The sequence below is a fragment of the Neomonachus schauinslandi genome, chromosome 4 (genome assembly GCF_002201575.2).
Source record: "Neomonachus schauinslandi chromosome 4, ASM220157v2, whole genome shotgun sequence".
Lineage (NCBI taxonomy): Eukaryota > Metazoa > Chordata > Mammalia > Carnivora > Phocidae > Neomonachus > Neomonachus schauinslandi.
In genome coordinates, this window is record NC_058406.1 from 56618581 (window position 1) to 56640556 (window position 21976).

General features: G+C 36.0%; 1 protein-coding gene and 1 non-coding gene across 7 annotated transcripts in view; one reads left to right on the top strand and one right to left on the bottom strand.

Moving 5' to 3' along the window:
- The window catches only part of SRSF11 (serine and arginine rich splicing factor 11), a 44323-nt gene that overhangs the window by 2495 nt on the left and 19852 nt on the right, over positions 1–21976 (top strand). For 2 of the 6 annotated variants that reach the window (XM_021678143.1, XM_021678148.1), the window contains exons 2-4: positions 11124–11348; positions 17874–18007; positions 21776–21885. In XM_021678143.1, the coding sequence (XP_021533818.1) occupies positions 11149–11348; positions 17874–18007; positions 21776–21885 (444 nt within the window). In that variant the 5' untranslated portion in view covers positions 11124–11148. Of the gene's footprint in view, positions 1–11123; positions 11349–12219; positions 12253–17873; positions 18008–18667; positions 21886–21976 lie in introns of those variants that run through there. The other 4 variants (XM_044914536.1, XM_021678144.1, XM_021678153.2 and 1 more) reach the window with 4 other exon arrangements.
- LOC123324673 lies at positions 14696–14801 on the bottom strand. The gene has a single exon (XR_006539950.1). It is a non-coding gene; the product is annotated as a U6 spliceosomal RNA (small nuclear RNA).

Here is a 21976-nt window from a genome sequence, read left to right on the forward strand (position 1 = left end):
GCTACATGTTAGATTTTTTCCAAAGCTGAAAAGTACATTTAAGATGGATTTATATAGGCAAATTGAGAAACTGTAGTAAAGAAAAATGGTATTTGTGCAAAATTTTTAAGCACATTTGTTTTAAAAATGTTATCAACTAAGAGCAAAGTGAATTTGCTTTGCAGACATTTCTAGGAAGTTTCTTTTTGTAAATTAACAGATTTAGATGTAGCCTATTTTGAATTAGTTTTATGTTTATCTTTCAGAATATTGCCAAATCAGTGGGAACTACTGTTTTATGGTAAAGTTATTTATTGAGAAAACATTTCACTTTTTAACACTGTCATTATTGATTGGCATTTTTGAACCTAACATATATTGCTTATTAATTGTTTTTTGAGTTGAATTTTTTACATTCTCATATACTTACTATTCAAAGTTTTCTGTATGTTTGTCCCTCTATCAAAAAATTGTTTTAAATGATTAAAATTGAGAACAAAATTATGTGCGACAGGGGCTCTCCATGTTTTAAATATTCAACTTTTCAAGTGTTTGTTACACGTCTTTTAGTTTCCTTTAAAAATTTCAGTTTGCAGTTTTCACATGTTTTCCATTCATGCTGTAACTACCAACTTTTAAAAGTAGTCAGTAGGGGCGCCTGGGTGGCTCAGTCATTAAGCGTCTGCCTTCGTCGATGCCGGGGTCCTGGGATTGAGCCCCGCATCGGGCTCCCTGCACAGCGGGAGGCCTGCTTCTTCCTCTCCCACTCCCCCTGCTTGTGTTCCCTCTCTTGCTGTGTCTCTGTCAAATAAATAAAATCTTTAAAAAAATTAAAATTAAAATTAAAAAAAAAAAGTAGTCAGTAGGAAATATTCCATACTATTTCGTTGAAGGCAGTACATAGTTTGCATTTTTATTCATAGTTTCATATGTGGCTTTGAATTGTACTTTGTTGTTAGTGAGTTGTGTGTGATGATTTTTTCTGATGGAGAGAATGCGTTTTATTTTAGAATAGTTATTTGCATATGTTTTGTATGTTCTCTGTGCTTCTTTTACTTTTTTTTTTTTTTAAGATTTATTTATTTATTTGAGAGAGAGAGAGCACAATGGGGAGGGGCAGGGAGAGGGAGAGAGAATCTCACGCAGACTGCACTGAGTGGGGAACCCAACTTGAGCTGGATCTCATGACCCTGAGATCATGACCTGAGCTGAAACCAAGAGTTGGAAGCTTAACCATTGGTGCCCCTCGTTTTTACTTTTGAGTCATAAAGCAGTGAGCTTGCTCTGGGTAGTTTAATATTTGATTCAAATGTTGGGTCTTACATTTTTCTGTGCTTTCAATACAAAAGAATTTCAGTCCACCAGTTTTGGGAAAATAATCATTTTCATTTTCCTCTTTTGAAAAGGCTTTTATGGGGTGCCTAGGTGGCACGGTCAGGTGAGCATCAAACTCTTGGTTTTGGCTCAGATCGTGATCTCAGGGTTGTGAGATCAAGCCCTGCGTGGGGCTCCATGTGGAGTCTGATTAAGACTCTCTCTCCCGGGTGCCAGGATGGCTCAGTCAGTTAAGTGTCTGCATTGGGCTTAGGTCATGATCCCAGGGTCCTGGAATGGAGCCCCCATGTCAGGCTCCAGGCTCAGTGGGGAACCTGCTTCTCCCTCTTCCTCTGCCCCTCCCCCCAGCTCACTCGCTCTCTCTGCTCTCTCTCTCTCAAATAAATAAAATCTTAAAAAAAAAAACCTCCCTTTCCCTCTCCCCCATAAAATAAATAAATAAATCTTTTTTAAAATAAAATAAAACAAAACAAAATAAAATAAAATGGCTTCTACATGCTAGTGTTTTTCCTCTGAAGAAAAAGTGGAGGAACTAGTTAAAAAACATATTTTTTGAACCCTTATTATTACTAGTTTTATTTTTTAGTTTATTTTCTTTCCATTGAAAAGAAAAAAAACCTGAAATGGGTGGTTATAGAGCAGTCTTTTTATGTCATTAAATAAATGTTTATTGGCTTTTCTTTTCTTTTTTTTTTTTTTAAAGATTTTATTTATTTATTTGAGACAGAGAGAATGAGAGAGAGAGAGCACATGAGAGGGGGGAGGGTCAGAGGGAGAAGCAGGCTCCCCGCCGAGCAGGGAGCCCGATGCGGGACTCGATCCTGGGACTCCAGGATCATGACCTGAGCCAAAGGCAGTCACTTAACCAACTGAGCCACCCAGGCGCCCTGTTTATTGGCTTTTCTAAAATCAGCTGAGAATGTTTCCCATTATTCCCAGTGATTCCCACTCCTAACCTTTAAAAGCTGTTTTCTTGCTCATTTTTCCAAGATTAATGTTTCTCTGACTGAAAATATTAATTTCATAGGGTTTTGGAATTTGCCTGCTTTAAAGTAGTAAAGTAATACAAGAGAAAAATAGGGCACCAAACCCTAGAATGTACTTCATAATATCATCATTGTCTTTGTGTTAATACATACAAAACCACTATCAAATAAATCTGTTTAAAGATTGGTTTTAATTAAATCCACTGTTTTAAAATTTGACTTTATATCACTCCCTGCTGATAATTTTGTTCTATTGGATTTGGTTTACAACTTCATTTGCTCAATACTTCAAAAAGAGAGAGAAATCACATGATTATACATGGCAAATATTGTTCTATATGAACAAAGCTCCCCAGCTGTTTTAATAAGATAATATGATGATCACTGAGACTTTATTCTTAGTGTCAACTTAGATTGATAAGAGGAGAATATAAGAATAATTTGGTAGTTTGTTGACAATAGGAATCAATAGATTTTTACTTAAAAATTTGATACTTAAATTTCAAGGCCGAATATATTCACAATTGTAATCAAGATAAATGCTGGTTTAACTTTCAGAATAACTTCAAGACTGTCCACAGTTTTTTTCCACGTCAGTTTTTTTCCCCATCACTTAAAATATCACAGTTACATATACTTAATATGAAAGGTACCATCGCTGGGATGGTGAAATACTAGTGAACATTTAAATATGTGGCCCCAGGGGCGCCTGGGTGGCTCAGTCGTTAAGCGTCTGCCTTCGGCTCAGGTCATGATCCCAGGGTCCTGGGATCGAGCCCCACATCGGGCTCCCTGCTTGGCAGGAAGCCTGCTTCTCCCTCTCCTGCTTCTCCTTCTCCCACTCCCCCTGTTTGTGTTCCCTCTCTCGCTCTGTCTCTCTCTGTCAAATAAATAAATAAAATCTTTAAAAAAAAAAAAATGTGGATCCACATGCAAATCTGTGAACCCAGCTTTAGGTTTCTTCTCCAGCTTTGTTCTTCATCTTTCTAGAGATACATGTTTTGCTCTTGTCACTGAATTTATTCACTGTTAATGCAGCTTTGCTTATTTTCCATTTTAGAGATTCTGACCTTTTTTGCTTTTAATTCATTTCCTAGAAAGTTACCTCTCTACCATCTCTCCTCCAAAATAATTATTTGATAAACATTTCCACGTGTTTTAGACTTCAACATGAGCTAATTCCAGCTCATAGTTTATAACTTCAGGTGACTGGGGTGGCATTTAGGAAAAAGCATTATGGTCTTTAGCTTCATCATTTGTCAGGAATTCAGATTGTCAAATGTACTTAGTAATATTTTCCTTTTTTTTTTTTCTGCGCTTTGGTCATTTGATGGTCTGTTGCTCTGACCCATGTCACAGTACTTTTAAGATTAATCAAGCATATGTGCAATTGCTTATGTCTTTTGAAAATAAGAATAATAATCTTGCTCTAAAAATGTAGAAAAGTAATTGAAGCCTTCCTAGAAAGATTTTTCCATGGAACATTTGTGGGGTTTTTGTTGTTTTGGGGGGGATTTTTTGTTTTTTTGTTTTAGAGAAAGAGAGAGAGAGAGAAGTGGGGGCGGGGGGGGGAGAGGGAGAGAGAGCAGCTTAATCAGGTTCCATGCCCAGTGGAGAGCCCAACATGGGCTCCATCTCACTACCCTGAGATCATGATCTGAGTCGAAATCAAGAGTTGGACACCTAAGCAACTGAGCCACCCAGGCACCCCATTAGATAAAATTTGCATTTTATCAAAAAAGGAATGTTTTGGGGGCACCTGTGGCTCAGATGGTTAAGCATGTGCCTTTGGCTCAGGTCATGATCTCTAGGTCCTGGGATCAAGCCCCACATCAGGCTCCCTGCTCAGTGGAGAGTCCACTACTCCCTCTCCCTCTGCCCCTTCCCCGGCTTGTGCTCTCTCTCTTTCTCAAATGAATAAATAAAATCTTTTAAAAAAATAAGAAGGAATGTTTTGTATAGCCATCATCTGTCTGTGCATGTTATTGGTAAAGTCCTGCTTCAGGATCAAAATGAATATGAAAATTTGAAATCTGTTGGTGTCATGTTTCAGTTGCAGCAGTCTCTTGAAGAAAGGGCATCTAATAATAAGTGTGCTTTGCATGTTGACTACCACTTAACAATTTACAAAGTATTTTCACGTTTGACAATAATTCTCTAAGGTAAGACATTGAAAAGGTAAGGAAGTTGAACACAGACTTTCCTGTAATGGTATATACCATTTTTTGAGTGCCTATATGCTGGACACTGTGCTAGGTACTTCATATCCATAATGTTTCTAATCTTAAAAACTCATACCTTTGTCCTCATTTTTCACATAAGGGAATTATAGGCATTTCACATAATGGCTAATTATAGGCAGCACCTATTATAGTGGATGAGAACATACATGCACAGAGTAGAATGGGAGACTTGTACTTTTTTTACACTTATTGTTTGAATATTTAACATTTTGCATTTATTACTTTATAATTTTTAATATATGCCACAAAGCCTATGTTAAAATGTGAGATCTTAAGAAACTTTTCTCACTATGTATATTAGCTCTTCTAATTCATCTTTCACGTGAATGATGTCCAAGGCATAATACCAGCCTAAAATAGAGTGATGGTGTAAAATGTAACCCAGTTGAGGTAACCATTCATTTTTCAAAATGAAAGACTTTTAATTTGTAGAGTAAGGATAATAATAGAAGTTAATATTCATCTTTTCTAAGCATTTGTGTTAGTATTTTCATCCTCATAACAACCTCGTGAGGTAAACATTACTATCATCCTCATTTTTCAGATGAGGAATTCAAAGAACAAAGTAATGAGCCAAAGGTCACAATTATTTTAATTGGTGGTAGAGCCCCTTTAGTTTGACTCTAGGCCTGCATTTATAATCACTGTAGCACCTTTTAAGCGTCCTGAGGATTAAAAGTCATTTTAAAAACATTCAGTTAATGTAGATCCTCTCATTACTGAGTTGAGTGCACTTTCCTTTTTACCAGTTTTATCAGACTTTAGAAATAAGAGAAAATTAATTTTATACCATAGGGAAAAAAGGTTCAAATGGCACAAATGTCTAATTCCTTGATTCGGGAAAACTAATGTTAAAATGCTTGAAACTGTTTACTTAAAGATACAACTCTACTGGATATATATATATATATATATATATTTTTTTTTAATTGTGAAACAGTCCCTCAAATGGCCTTTTCTCAATTGAGACTCCAAAAGAATCTTATATAACATAGAGGATAGTATTGAGTAGTCAGTATCTAGAGCTTCTCCATCCAATATTTATTTTGACCCCATTCAATCCAAAAAGCCAAACAAATTTGTACAAATTGTGATTTTCCAAGTACTGCATATGCATTATAGCTGAGAATACTGTGCATATGTATATATGCACTTTTTTCCTCTATGTTAATTTTCAAGGTGCTCACAGACCCTGTGTTGTCAATTTAAAAATACAGATTTTCGGGCGCCTGGGTGGCTCAGTTGGTTAAGCGACTGCCTTTGGCTCAGGTCATGATCCTGGAGTCCCGGGATCGAGTCCCGCATCGGGCCCCTGCTCAGTAGGGAGTCTGCTTCTCCCTCTGACCCTTCCCCCTCTCATGCTCTCTATATCATTCTCTCTCAAATAAATAAATAAAAATCTTTAAAAAAAAAAAAAAAAAAATACAGATTTTCCTGCTGTTGGTAGACAATATAAATTAGACAATACAAAACTAGTATCTGGAAATAAATTTAAGTAGACTTTTTTTTTTTCTGTCCTAGTGTGTGTGTCCATCTACCCATCTGTCTTATCAGTCCCCCAATGCCAACTCATCCTTTAGCTTCTTCCCTTCATTTAGATAGAGAAAATAGATATTAATATTTATAGAGGTGTCTAATTTATACAATTAGAATAGAAATACAATTATCTAATTTGTAGAATTAAAAATTCAAATTAGGATAGATCCGCAGGTAAGTTTTTTTAAAGTTGAGGATTTGTAAGCCGCAGTTTATTTCCTAGTCTTTCTTACTGCTTTCTATAGCCATAGAGGAAAAAATGCATAGCCAAATACTTTGAGAGTTTGTCTCAACCAGATTTCCTTATAAATCTGATAAATGCATTCCTGTCTTCATTCAGCAAGCCTTTGCTGAGTATATTATGTGAGTGAGGCATTTAAGTTTTTAGCACACTGATGATAGTAAGTTTTATCAAATACTGTCTTTGTACTAGTATATTGGCAGGCATCAGGAAACACAAAGACTAATACACTGCCTTCCCTGTCCTCAAAAAAGTGTATTTGCAAGCGAGGAATTGCTGCTTAACAACTAATTTGATTAAAGTCCTGTTGCTTTGCAGATTTGCAAAATTGTGTCAGTTAGGGGAACTCATTTCTTCTATTAGTACGCACAAAGGTGGCTAACAATAACAGAGGTGACTTGATTTATCCAACTGGGAACATGGTATCCAGTGGGTAGAGTGATTATACGTATCTGTACCTATTCTATCTTTTAATTGAAGAATTTCCAACTAAATATATGAGATCTTTTTTTTTCTTTTGCACTAGAATATCTTTATTACAAGTATTCTTTTTTCCCCAACCTTATTCGGATATAAATGACATACAGCCCTAAGTTTAAGGTGTACAGCATAATGAATTGACCTACATATATTGTAAATTATCACAATAAGTTTAGTTAATATCCATCATCTCATATAGATAAAAAGGAAAAAATATATTTTTCCTTGTGATGAAAACTCTAAGGATTTACTCTCTTAACTTTCATATATATCATATGGCTGTGTTAGATTTATCGTCATGGTGTTGTGCATTGCATCTTCAGTACTTATAACTCAAATTTGTACCTTTTGACCACCTTACCACCTTCCTCCAATTCCCCCTCCCCTCACCCCTGTATCTAGTAACCACAGATCTGATCTGTGCATTAACCCTTGGTGAGACTGGTAATATTTATCATTCAAACATAGCTGGAAGCCTTCCCAATCCACTTCCAAAGATAAGCTATGACCCTTCCCTTTGCATATTTCTTTCACTTCACTTTCCACATGATACTGACAGGATCTCCTTGTAAGTCTCTCTCTGAAATATAAACTGGAAAGCATTCATTCAATAAAGAATGGTCTTACAACTTTTCTTGAAAGTTTCAAACTTATTCTTACCCTCAAGAACTTTTAAATTTGCTATTTCCTCTGTTTGGATTACTCTTCCTCCAGAAATTCAAATGGCTTGCTTCCTCCTTTTGTTAAAGTCTCAGCTCAGTAACCCATTCTCTCCTATCTTTTATCCTGGTTTATTTTCATGACAGCACGTTACTCCTGTACATGGTTGTGTGTTTATTGAAAGTTTGCCATACTGAAGTTATAGGAGATCAGGAATATTGCCTTTTTCTGCTGTATTCCTGGAACATAACAGGTACATAATATTTGAAGGAATCTGCAAGTTTTTTAACAACCTCTTATGACACGGAGGTTAGAGTAAAGACAAGTATGATACCCATCTCCAGATTCTGTATTTCTTATAGTTATATTTAATCAGAAGCCTAAACAAATCTGAAGTTATTTAAAACTACTGTAGATTGGATATACTTGTTATTTGCTTTGATATATTTGTCTTTAGTCATTTCTATGGGCACCAGACAGTAATAAGTTAAGGTAGTTAATTATTTAATCTGTTTATTAGACCTACTAAGATCTTCAAAATTATGATTCAGTTCCTGACTGAAGTAGATTCTTAGACATGAAGTGAGATTTCTTCAAATCACACTTAATAAATGACAGGGTAGTATTTTAAGCCACTCTCCTGGCTCTAAGTCTAGTCTTTTTTCCACTTGCTAGATGACTTGAAAGTAAAATATTCAACAGTTCTTATTAAATAAGACTCTTTTTTTGCCACATTATTTCTCCATCTGGAGGCACCATCTATTGGCATTTCAATAAGTTATACATAAACTGGCTCCTGATGATTTAAAAGATTTTCTCTTATCACAGAACTCTCTTTCTTGGTTTGAATATTTTAACTATGAAATAATGTCAAATATATGTAGAATAACATAAAAGATTTCTTTGTATCCACTAATAAAGAATAAAAAGATGCTAACATTAAAAAAAAAAAAGAATGAACCCTGCTTTTGTGTTGTCTTTTTGTTGTAGAACATTGTAGCATATTTGGCACATGGTAGGCACTTCTAGTAGGTGTGGAACTTGTCAAATGAAAAAGAAAACAAAAAACAATTTAGTAATGAGTTTGATGTCCTTTATTACAGGGAAAACAATCCTTGGATTAGGGGATTACAGTGCCTCACGAGCAGTTGAACACTCTTCCCAAAAGATTTCAGGCAAGAGCATGTTTTAGAGAACATTAGGAAAGGCAACACAGAAATAGGGCATGATTGGCCAGGAGATTGAGGGATTTCCTTATAAAGCTAGCAGTCCAGGGCTCCTGGATGGCTCGGTCAGTTATATGTCTGCCTTCAGCTCAGGTCATGATCCCAGAGTCCTGGGATCAGCCCCGCATGGGGCTCCCTGCTCAGTGGCGAGTCTGCTTCTCTCTCTCCCACCTGCCCTGCCCTGCCCTGCTCTCACTCTCCCTCACTCTCTCTCTCTCTGTCAAATAAATAAATAATCTTAAAAAAAATAAAACTAGCAGGTCCTGTTCTCTAGGTAAGATAAGTTAACTAAAGCTGAGTTAGAGGATTGTGATTAATGTATGTTAAGTTTCTTGATAGGTGTTTCCCATAAGTGCAGACTGGTTTAGATTTGTGACATGGGTCAGGCCACTAGGGCAGCCTCCCATTTTATGGGTCCTGATACAAATTAACTTTATCAAATTAAGAATCTGTAATTAGCAGTTACATGTGTTTGATTCAAAATAAGAAGATAAATTATCTGACATTTATTATATTCACAGTTAAACATTAATGAATGACATGCCATTTGTTGTAATTTGTAATTTTCCTGAGGCTTACATTCAACCAGCCTATCCTTTGTTTTTATAAGAACTAGCAGAAGTGACTTAGCTAGTAAGTAAACCGAGCTAATTGCCTCCATATCCAGTCTCAATAACTTTGTGTTCTAATCTCTCACAAATCACACTCTTGACTTCATTATTCCATAGATGTATTTACCAACAAAAAAGGCCTCAGGTTTTAGCCTCCAAAGATATTCAGAGGCATGTAAAATATTTAACAATTGTCTTAGAATAAATAGCTCTGTCATTAAGGCCTATTTATTCATGTGTTTAACGCATTTATTGGACATTTACTGTGTGACAGACATTGCACTAAACTGACCCAGAAAACTCAACCACTTTGGGAGGGGATACATGTCAATATAACAAGTAGAGTATGTGTATTTTCTGTTGTTGAGCAGAGAAGAAAGAGGAAGCCCTAACTCTGCTTGCAGAAGTTGTGGCAGTGAGGGCAGGCCCCAGAGGATGGTAGTTAGATAAAATGAGGGAGGTCATTAATAATTTGTATAACGGCACAGTGAAATTAAAGATTTTGTCATGTTTGGAAAACTGCAAGTCTTTGGATAACATTGGATGAAAATGGGAGAGTAGTGAAATGAGGTTGAAAAATTAAGACAGTCTTTTTTTATGGTCAAAACTTCAAAATTATTTTAAGCAAGAATATGCATGTAAATCAAGTTTTTCTTTCTTTTTTTTAAGATTCTATCCATTTATTTGTCAGAGCGAGAGAGCTCAAGCAGAGGGAGCAGCAGAGGTAGAGGGAGAAGCAGGCTCCCCACTGAGCAGGGAGCCGGATGCGGGGCTCGATCCCAGGACCCTGAGATCATGACCCCAGCCGAGGCAGACGCCCAACCGAGTGAGCCACCCAGTCGCCTCAATCAAGTTTTTCTGTAGGAATTTCAGATCATATACTTGAATATATTTAGGTACTATAAAGCGTGCTTTTAAAAAGTCAACTTGTGAAATAAAATTTGCTTATTAAGCACTAGTAAGTATAACATTAAAATAAGTATTTTTTCAAGGTTTTAGTGACAAAGCAGATTGGTTAAAAATTTAATGGTACCGGGGCACCTGGGTGGCTCAATCTGTTAAGTAAGCGTCTGCCTTCACCTCAGGAAATGATCTCGGGGTCCTGTAATCGAGCGCCACAGCAGGGAGCCTGCTTCTCCCTCTGCCTGCTGCTCCCCCAGCTTGTACTCTCTGTCAAATAAATAAAATCTTTAAAAAAAATTTAATGTTACCAAATGTGTGCATAGTAAAGATTTATAAAATGTTATAGTGATGAGGAAAATTTTGGTTGCTACGGTGGAAATTTCCTTAGTAATGACTGGACAGAAATGGAGATGATCTTGTGTGAAGATATACGTATTGGGGGCATTTCTAATAATAGTTGCTAAAGTGTGAAGTTTTTTGCAGAGGATTGAATGCTTGTTTTTTAAAAAGTTAATGCCTTCCACTTCTTCAAAAAAAAAGGGGGGGGGGATGAAAATGGGTAACGACTTCCATTAGACCTCGGTGCCTCTCGCGTTTCTCCGGCTGCGGGCGAGGCTGGCTGGGCCTGCGCGGGGCGGAGCCCACGGTGACGCGCCCGTATGCCGCAAGGCATTGTGGGGAGCTCGGGCCCGCGAGTGAGGTGGTTGGAAGCGAGGTGGGGGCGGCCGTTTGTTTTCTCGTGGTCTCGAACTCGCGCGTTCTCATCTCCCCCCGCAACCCCCTCCCGACAAGCGGCGGGGTGGAGGAACGGCGGCGGTGGCAGCAGCGGCTGTAGCATCGGACACCCTCCTGTCTACTCTCCGGCGAATCGGTTCCTCTTCCCCCTCCCTCTCACTGTTTGTTGTGTGTTTGATGTGTTAAAGCAGGAGCGAGAACGCGAGCAACGCCATGAGCAACACTACCGTCGTCCCCAGTACTGCGGGCCCGGGCCCCAGCGGCGGGCCCGGTGGCGGCGGCGGCGGTGGCGGAGGCGGCGGCACCGAGGTAATCCAGGTGACTAATGTCTCCCCGAGCGCTAGCTCTGAGCAGATGCGGACCCTCTTCGGTTTCCTAGGCAAGATCGACGAACTGCGCCTCTTCCCGCCAGAGTGAGTATCGTCCACCATCACCGTTTTTACTGACTCCTCCCCATTCCGGGCCTAACCTACACCATTTCCTAGGCCCTTGTCGACGCTTCCCTGGACCAGGTTGCTTTTAGTTGCGGCCAGCTGTTGCATTTACTTACGAAAGAAACTACTTTTTAGGCTTAATGCGAAGAAGCAGGGCCAGGGTTTTGCGTATTAAAGAGACACAGGCTTTTAAAATCTTGGGATTTGGTGGGTTTTTTTCTTAAATTGTGACAACGTGGTCGTTTTTTTGAGCACTTAGAGCAAGGCAAACTGCACATTCTGTGTTTTGTATATAGTTTAATCACTTTTTTAAAAACAAATGTTTGAGTTCTTTGAAAAGTAACAATTCATTCTTATGTTAATTTGATAACTTGGTTTGTTGTCAGTTAATTGTAAGTATTGCCGTTGACTCATTCTGGCCCAGTGAAGATAATTCAGAGTTAATACTCTTTGACAGATGATTAATTCAGTGAGCCTGAATACTTAATTTTTATAATGACAAAAATGGGTTATAGCTGAAACGTAAGGTTTTCTTTTGTTTAAATAACGTACACATTTATATTTTCACAGTTCTTATAGAATGTTAAATTTTTGAATTTAGAGTGTATGGCTTTTTGTTTTTATTCTGTTGTCTCACATTCTTACTGAAAAAGTATTAAATGAGTGGATTAATTGCAAAGAAAAAATAAAGCTTTGAAGTAAGATGTGATAAATATTAAAACAAACATTTGAAATAATAAAACAGTGGTGTCCTCTTTGTGAAGAGTGAAAATTCAGGTGTTACTATAAGTAAACACTGAGTACCCAGTATACATTGAGAGTTTTATGATGTCACTTAAGTACTAAACGGGAAATTGGAATTCTCAAGGAATCCACTGTTCTGGTGGCTGTAGTAAATCATTAATCTAAATGCATTTTTACTCTAAGAAAAAAAATTAATAGAAGTTGATGGTAAAATGCAATATTAACTATTTCCCATACTTCATCACTTTCTACTTAGAATGCCTTTAGATGATTAATGTTTTCAAATGGGTGTGGTGTCTTTAATTTTTAGGGGAATATACATGCAGCGAAAGATTTCAGTTACTGATTTTCACGAAGTGTAGAATTCTGGAAACAAACATTTTTGTTATTTTGAATGGAAACTTGACTGCTTTTCATAATGAAGGACAAATAGGTTTCATAGTATGAACATACAAAAATAATTTTGCTGTTCCTCCATTTTCTCACAACATGCCCTTTATTAAGTTGTTCGTGAAATTAGCAAACAGCAAAAAGGCAGAAAATGAGAGTGATGCATGTGATCATTATAATCATGTTATTATTCAAAGTACCTGACATACTGGATTGATTTATGAAATAATTCTTTCCAGCCCAGCAAGTTAAGAATTTTGTTATAGTTGTTGACTTTAAAATGTTTTATTTTGAAGATGCTCTTTTTATGATGCATTTATAAAAAGATGACAGAGGTATAGGCTGTTTACTGGTTCCTCTTTTACTTAATGAATGATCAATGTCTTAGGGTCATGATGGACCAGAGTCTGGCTTTTTTGCTTTGTTGTCAAAGGAGTACTATCATAACGGGAATAACTGATGTGCATCAGATAACATGGTCTGGGGTGCTGTGCATTAAGAGGACTCTTTTCCCTGTATTAGGACGAAGAGATAAAAAATGGCACATCTTTGCTCTTTGACTTCTTCATATATGTTCCCACATATAGGTAATTTCTCATCTGAAACTATACAAGGTTACAATTTAGTAGACGCTAATATTACCTTCTTGGCCTTCTAGATTTGAATAGGATGGATGTAGCGTCCTACTTTTGTTCATTTAATGTTGATTTTTTTTTAAATGTAAGTTTCAATTGCTAATCCGACCTGCATAATTTGGAACTACTTTGGACAATTTCTTTAAGCTTACTACCATTCTTCAGGAGCAGCTTGCAAGGGATCATGTGCTATGAAGTCCTAACTAGTACTCCAAAAAGGTTCATCATTCTAAAAATCTACTTTTTTACTCCTAGAATAAGATTGAATGGTTCAGAATATATAAAATTCTAACTATTGTAAACATGTTTGCCGCTTGATTTTTTTTATGGGGTATTTGTATTTTTTTCCCCCAAAGGCATTCATATTCACCTAGAACTCTTTTCACCTGGATATATGCCTATGACATGCTTGCTTACTTTTGATACTCAGTTGTCACCTAATCAGAGAAACCTTCCCTGATCACCCTGTGTGAAAATAAAACACCCCTGCTCCCTTCCCTGTTCAATTTAACTACTTTGTTTTTCTCTCTTTTAGAATATGTGGCTGCTTGGGTCAGCAACATCACCTATAGAGCATTTTTTAAAGTGCATATATGACAGCCTTAACCCACACCTCCTGAAATGCTTTCAGTTATAAATGCCTATGGGAGGGTGGTGCAGTGGTGATCCTAGGATCTGGGATTCTGCCAAACGTTTCATTGTCAACCTCCTCAAGAAGGTTTCTCCCTTTGTTTCATTACAGAATCCCTCTCTTTCTTGGTTCTTTTAAGCCAGAAATTGCCGGCCCATAATTGCACCCAGTGATCATACTGTTTCACAAGAAATATTCTAACCCTCTCTTCGGTATGACAGCCCTTAGAGCTATTTGAAAGCATCTTTCGGTGTTCCCCTCATTTATTCCCTCTCTTTTAAAGGAAAATTATTAACTTTAATTCTAGTTGTCCCTAAAATGCATTTTGGAAATTCAACATTGTTTGATTGTCTAGTATATGCTGGATGCTTTCCTTTTTTATTTTAAACCTGTTCTATGAACAAGTGAACTGAAATTCACATAGGTTGTTTTGCACTTCCAAATCACTCTACCAGTGTCAGAATTAGTATTTCAACCCCAGTGTTGTGATTCTCGTTTACTACTTGGTGAAGGATTTCCTTGGTTTATAAGGAACTTATGAGTGGAATCATTCTTTTACAGTAATAAATCTTTAAATGTTTGGTGTTAGTGTATTTCAGAATGGGGAATATAACTGGAGTGTTTATTGGGTAATGATCCCAGAGAAGCATATGTCGAAGTTACGCATTAAATGAAGGTTCACATCAATTACTTAAATAACTTAGGTAATTATTTCAGTGACCAAAAATAGATTATTTTTTATAGTGACCAAATCGTTGAAAGTTAATTCAGTCACAAACTGACATTGAACTCCTTTGCTCATCCAACTGAAAAACAAAAATAAAATTATAATTTTCTTTCACAGCAAAAAAAAAAAAAAATACATTAAATTACTAAGGAAAAGTTTGCAGACATTCTAACAAAAACTATATTATTAGAAAAAAACTAAAAGTATGGTATGCATCACAAATTTGAGTGTTATTCTTACACAGGGCCATGCTAATCTTCTCTGTATCATTCCAGTTTTAATATATGTGCTGTGGAAGTGAGCACCAAAAATACTTATACGTTATACTTTAATGATGATAAGTATAAGTAGCTATAGTTGGTAAGGTTATCTTTAAAATATTACATGCAACGTTTCACTGTATTTCTTTATAACTGAGTAAGAACACAGTGAAGGAGAGGGCATATTAGGTGAACGGAGTCACATTTTCAGGTGAACATTGCCTTTGTTTATAATTATAAGCTCAAAATTCTCTATCAGAAATGGTTAACACAGTATTAAGGTGGGAGTTGAAAAAGTGTCGTGGTCTGACCCAGAAGTTCTCATACTTTAGTCCTCATACTTTAGTTGGCATAAATATCAAGTGTGGGTTTTAGGAATCAAAGCCCTCTTATAAAGGGATTCTCAAATTCATTGGGCTTGATGGAAAACAGAAATCTGACTTTTCCATGTGCATCCCAGAAGATTGGGAAACAACCCTTAGAGGACATTTTAATTTAAAAAAAAAAAAATTGGAAAAATACTGCCACTCTTCACCTAAAGACAAAAGCATCATACAGGGCTCGCTCTTTCCTATCTTGCTTCTCATTATCTGCCCTACCTCATCTATATTAATTCTTAAAGGTAAAGAATAAAAAACAGTTAAATTTTTAGAAGTGGTACTTGCACAGAATTCTAAGGTATGAAAATTTCAGGCATTAGTCTGAAAGTGAAATTAACATGCTATCTTATTAGCGTGTCTTCTATTAATAAATTGAGAACATAAAAGAATGTGACTGTGGGCCCAAATGGTAATGGTTTTAAATAAGTTTGAAGTTGGGAGAAATGAATTATTTGCCCTGCTGAGTTGTCATACGGTGACTCTCTTTTCCATGGTATATAATTATTTATGTTTTTATCTCCCCACCACTTACAGGTTTGATATAAGCAAGTAATAGCTGCAAGTAATAGCTATGATGTAGATGGATAGAAAAAATATGAATCATTTTAATTGCCAAATTAATGGAAATACACTGAGAATGTACGCAGTATTTCCTAATTTTATTTTAAAAAGAACTGTTTTCATTGTATTGATAGTCTTTAAGAACTTAATATTAGAGTCATTTTCTTTAGTCAAATAACGGTAGTGTCAAAGAAATGGTAGAGATCACTTTTTTAGAAATTTAAATGTCTAGGGGCACCTGGGTGGCTCAGTCGTTGAGTGTCTGCCTTCGGCTCAGGTCATGATCCCAGTCATGATCCCAGGGTCCTGGGATTGAGCACCACTTTGGGCTCCCTGCTCAGCGGAAAGCCGGCTTCTCCCTCACCCACTCCCCCTGCTTGTGTTCCCTCTCTCGCAGTCTCTCTCTCTCTCTCTGTCAAATAAATAAAATCTTTAAAAAAAAAAAAAAAAGAAATTTAAATGTCTATTACTTCCCAAACCATTATGTTAGGTGTTAAAAATGAAGGATAGCATCATTTAAAGAGCTTTTTTAATTTTGTGGTAAAAATGTGGCTATGTAAGAAAAGAGATACAAAGTGCTATAGCTTTAGTTCTAAACCGCTGAAATGGCATTCTTTCTGCTATATGGGTGCAACATTGTTAAATTTTAGACCAGTAGTGGTTCACGTTAAAAAAACACTGTATCCACGTTAAAAAAAAACACTGTATCCTTTCAAAAACATTTGGCAGTAAGGTTCCTTAACAAGATGGCTTAAATTCCATTTGGATAGACAGTATTGTCAACTTCGCTTTGAACCTAGATTATTTGGATCTGTGCTCAGTATATGGGCAGTGCCTTTCAGGAAACATTATTAAAAGTTCTAATGGGTTTGAGTTCTTGGGCTATATAGTAGCTTCATGTTGGTGCTCAAATTATGAGGAAAATTTTCTTTGCAACAACAAACTTATCTCTGAAATACCCGTGTAGCCAAATCTGATGTAATTACATTTTTATGTATACATGAAAATCTGATTTATTAGAAGAGTTAGCAGTAAGCCCTATTCTAAAGCCAGCCAAATTTATTACAGGATTTACCTTTCCATTATTGAATCTTAAGATGCAATTGGCTTATTATAATAAAGCAGTTATTCTTTATCCTGGTTGCATATTAAAATGGTCACAGAGAATTAAAATAAAGAGGCGTTCAGTACATTAAAGATCTTGGTTTAATTGATGTGGAGTAGAGAGTCTGGGTGTCGTGTTGTCCTCCTGTGTCCCCCCCCCCCCCCCCCGCCCTGCCCCAGTGATTCTGATGTATAGCCAGGGATGATGTGATTACTACTACTTTAAGACATTGGTTTTCACAACTTTTGGTTTGTAGTTAAGGGAGCAACCCCGGACTTTTATTTAATCTTTCTCTTTCACAGAGTTTTGTGGCAGAAATTTGAACCACCCTGTATTTAAAAAAAAAAAATCCTGCTCACTGCCTAATCTATCTATCTTACCCTGCCATAGGTTGCATTTTAGCGCTTTTTTACCTAAGAAAGCAATTTGCTGAGGGAATTTTTGTCTAAAAATACTAGGGGGTACTATGTATCTTCATGTGTGTACACATTTGTTTTTCTGAAGGTGCTCAGAGTAAGGTAGCCTTATTTATTTATAATGCCTAGGAGTTATGCTGTAGGTAGAAAAGGACAGCACTTAGTAGGCAGGTCAAGAAAACTCACTGATAGTCAAATAGATGTACTTCCTGCAATATTCTTTTATCCCTGAAGTAGAAACTCTTTGTTTCTTACTCTGAAAAGTTACCAGTAGTGGAAAGTTTTCTAAACCAAAGCTAATTATTTTTACTTATAATTAAAAATAGCTGGTGTTGGTATTATGGAAAAAATGTTGACACTTTTGTGGTCAGCTCAAACTCTGAGATTACAGTTTCAAACTGTTTTTAACTTGATACACTGTGAGTTTATAAACAGTGATTGTTTTTGTCTCCATACAATTTGTGAGTTCAGTGGGCAGTACCTTATTTGAAATGTCATTTCCTTTTTAAGTGGTGAACGAAAGTAACACATATGGTATGTATTTTTATCTGCCTATTTTACTTTTGGAATGCAAGTGTTGGTTTGTGAGTCATACGTTTGTGTTTTAGCTGATATTCTTTTTCTCTTTTTTTTATGTTGTTTGCTTACTTTTTAGTGATTCACCTTTGCCAGTCTCATCCCGTGTCTGCTTTGTTAAGTTCCATGACCCGGACTCAGCAGTTGTGGCACAGCATCTGACAAACACTGTATTCGTTGACAGAGCTTTGATAGTCGTACCATATGCAGAAGGTTTGTGCTTTGTTTAACTACCTATGAGGGCATCCTATGATGACCATCTACCTCAGTATAGTTTTAGAGTGAGCGTTAGTAGCATGTTAGAAATTTAAGCTATTAACATTTTGAAACCCTTGTTATACTGCAGTCCATATTTTTACTTGCAGATTTTTTTTAATTCTAAAAATTAGAAATCAGACCTGTTTTTATAAGGTATTTAACTTTTTGCCTTCTTTTAAAACGTTTTAAGTTCGTTAAAACCATATCCCTAATTGTAATTTCTTAAGATATACCTACTTAGTTAATTTAATGTTGAGTTTTATGAAAAAGCCCTGAAGGTGAATGGTTCACTCCATGCACATTTATGTAGAAACCTTCAAATAAATGCATGATGTTATTTCTGTTTTGAATAAATGACTAGGTTAGTTTTATTTATGTAGTGCTTCCTCTCACAGATAACTTTAAAAAAAAATCCCACATTGATTTCCAGTATACCAAGGGTTGCAATGATTTTGTTTTTTATGAAAGTTCAAGATTTTCTGTAGCTTAGGTGCCAGATGGGCACTGGGTGATTTGTTTTTATGCCAGATTTTCTTGTTCATTCTTGCTATATTTTCTAGATATCTCTAAATAATAAATTCTTCTCTCTGTTATTTGTGTGTGTGATTTTTGTAGTGGAGAAGGCAAATGCAAAACTCTTCCAGATGACTGAAAAACAGTGGGTCCTCTGCAGCTACAGGGGATTCTAGACATTAACTAAAGGCCAGCAAGCACTCAAGTCCCCCAAGTGTTTTCCTGGTGTAACCATCCATTTGTTAACTACATTTTCTCTCTTTTTACATTTTAGGCTGTTAAAGTAATTTGACAGAAAAATAATGAGCAGGGTTTTGGATCTAAAAAAGCCACTGTGACAAGACAGCACTATATTAATTCCATTTTGTAAAATTTTCTGAAACATATTTTATAATTAGTTTGTTCCCAATGTACTGCTACTTTATTTGCTTTTCGGTAACTATAAATTTTGATCAAAGAAATCACTGAAATATGATAAAATTACTGGATTTTAAGCTAATAATTTAACATATATGCTGACCAGAATTTAAATGCTTTCCCCTTAATGAACTGGTCAGTGGAAGCAGAATTTTGATATTGTTAACTTTAGATGCTATCTCAGATCTTTGAATACCAGTGTGAACATTTACACCATGCCTTGTAAAAGTTGTGAAATGTCTAGTCCTTAAAACTTAGAAAAATTGCCTTTGTGGTTTTCTAAAGAAATTAAATTGCATTCATAGATGGATTAAGGCATGCTATATAATAATAGTACATCTGTCTCCGTGATATTAAAGTGTGTGAGCCCTATTTTAAGGTTTTAAAATATATATGCTGATAAACGTTTGTTTGAGTTAGTGTGTTTTGATTAAGCAATTTCTTTTATATCAGTGTGCCTGTTGTAGGATAAGACTTACCACCAAGAGAAAATATACAGAATTCAGATTTAGGATAAGTAAAATACAGTTTTGAAACAAAGTTCAAATCATGTGAGTAATGTGCAGAACTTTAGTTAGGCTTTAAATTTAAAGAATTCTTATTGGCTAAGTATCATAGTTCCCAAGTCCTGAACATAATACAGTATATCATATAACTGGCTTTCATAAGTATTTTTAGACTATAGTATCCTTTCTAGGTCTGTTTTGTAAATGAAATGTTTAGGAATGTATATAGAATTATAGAAATATTTAGTTCCAGAATCTATTTTTGGTTTATTTAATTATTGGTATGGTATGCTGTATTAATGTTACCACCGCTAAATAATTGATGTACTCAGTCCCTTTGTCACCATTCACCCTAGTTTTAGCTCTTACACTTTGGTGTTGGCTCTTGGTCAGTGTTTTAGAACAATAGACACAAAGTCTACGGTAAGGAATAGTCTTAATTGGTAAAACCGAGATAGCTGGATTTGGAAGGAACTCTTAATAGTAATGGATTTGGGGGTTATTTAGGTTCCTTGGTTAATGTTTGTTTCTTTTGTCTGTTTCTTTTTCTTTCATTTCTACACATTCATGCAGTATTTCATGGTTCTATCAAAGCAGCAGTAAAAAAAATACTCTTGACGCATGAAAATTAACTGGTGAGGGGCCTCATTGCTATTTTTAAATTGTAGTTTTATTTTTAAATAGTCTTTTTTAAATCAGAGGATCAGATGCATGACTTTTTTTTTTTAATGGATGCAGATCTTCTATCAGGTGTCTCACAATAAATTCAAGAGGATTTTAGTTTGCCAGAAATGTTGCAAATGCACTGATTTGAGTAAGATGTTGATACTTAATATTATCCTCTTGAGACATAATTTTGCATGCAAAATTATCCCATAATCTCTATAGGTTTGTTAATATTGATGCATTAATGCCCTATATCTAAATGATTTTCTCCCCCACCCCTCCATAACTCTTGGTATCTAAATGGATGACAGCTCTGACACAAGCAAGATAACAGTGCTGTGTAGTATACATTTGTTTATATTATCGGCACTTCTCAGTATAGGTGGAAGGAACCATTACCTTTATTTAACAGTGGTTTTTCTTTTTTGTTGTTGTGTTTTACAGTTCTTTTCCCTGGTTCAGCCTGAACTATATACCAGGCCCTGCTGAAAATACCACCCAACAGTTTTCTTCTGCAGCTTATCCAGTTTCTCTTAAGTGCCCTGTACATATTGTATGTTTTATGATGAGATGCAGTTTCTTAATATGTATTACAGAAATACTACTGGTATTTGCAAATATGTAGTTTAATTGTATTATTGAACTCTCATTTTGGGGGCTTGGGCACATTAACAGATTAATCCATCTGTATAGGGCTTTTGCTGTTGGATAGAATTTAAATTGTCTACATAAATATTTGTTTTAGGGCCCTTAGATTTTATCTGAATACACAGATTAGGCTTTAAAAACAGACATACATGTTGTTTTTGGCTTTAGGAGTTTGGCTAAGTTAGCTTTTGAACTGACACTATGTAGCAGCATTTTTGGTATGGTTAGCATGGCACATGTTGGAACATAAAGCATTTTACTATACAGGTAAGGAATGTGCCATGTTGTTTTACCTATTCTCTCTCTTTCTTACTCACTTTCACACACACATCCTGTGTGTATTCAGAGACCTTCAGAAACATTCATATTCATTTTCATGAGTCAGCAAAAGCCCTACGCTTGATTCCAACAGAATATTTCCTTTACATACTTTTCTTCTCTTAATTTTTACAAAATTTGTATGGTAGGTGTAAAAGAAAATCATAGTAACTGTACCATATTATTAACCCCTAAATCAAACTTTTTTTGTCTTGTGTATCTTGATTTTTCTGTGTGCTTTATAGTGAAGCAGCCGACACGAGTCGTTGTTCATAAAACAGCTTTTGAAAGTTGAGAGCACACCCCTGGAGAACCGACTGTGCTTGCTTACGTTTGGTTCATGACTTAAAAATCGAGTACAGGTGATGAAATCTTGGCAGTGTTAACAAAAAAGTAGTGTGTATTGTGCTATTTTTTTTTACTCTAGAAACTTAACCATTTGTAGAGAAAAAGGAAACAAATTTTCACACATTGAAGTTTCATTCTGACATAAAATTAATGATAAATAATCATAGAAGTCAAGCTTTATATTTTAGCGAACATAAGTACTTTCAACAAACTCAGGTGGTGTATCAGGGAGACTTTTTCTGGGTGTTTTTGTGTGTTTTCTGTCTTGCAAAAAAGTGTGTTCTAATGCAAGGATGTTTCTCTGCAGGAGTTATTCCTGATGAGACTAAGGCTTTGTCTCTGTTGGCACCAGCTAATGCAGTGGCAGGTCTTCTGCCTGGTGGTGGACTCCTGCCTACCCCTAACCCACTTACCCAGGTACTGCTCATTCCATTTGAAATCTTAAAGGATAGAAAGGAACACAGAATTGTGGATAAACCTAAACATACTGGAGCTTTTTAAGTGCTGT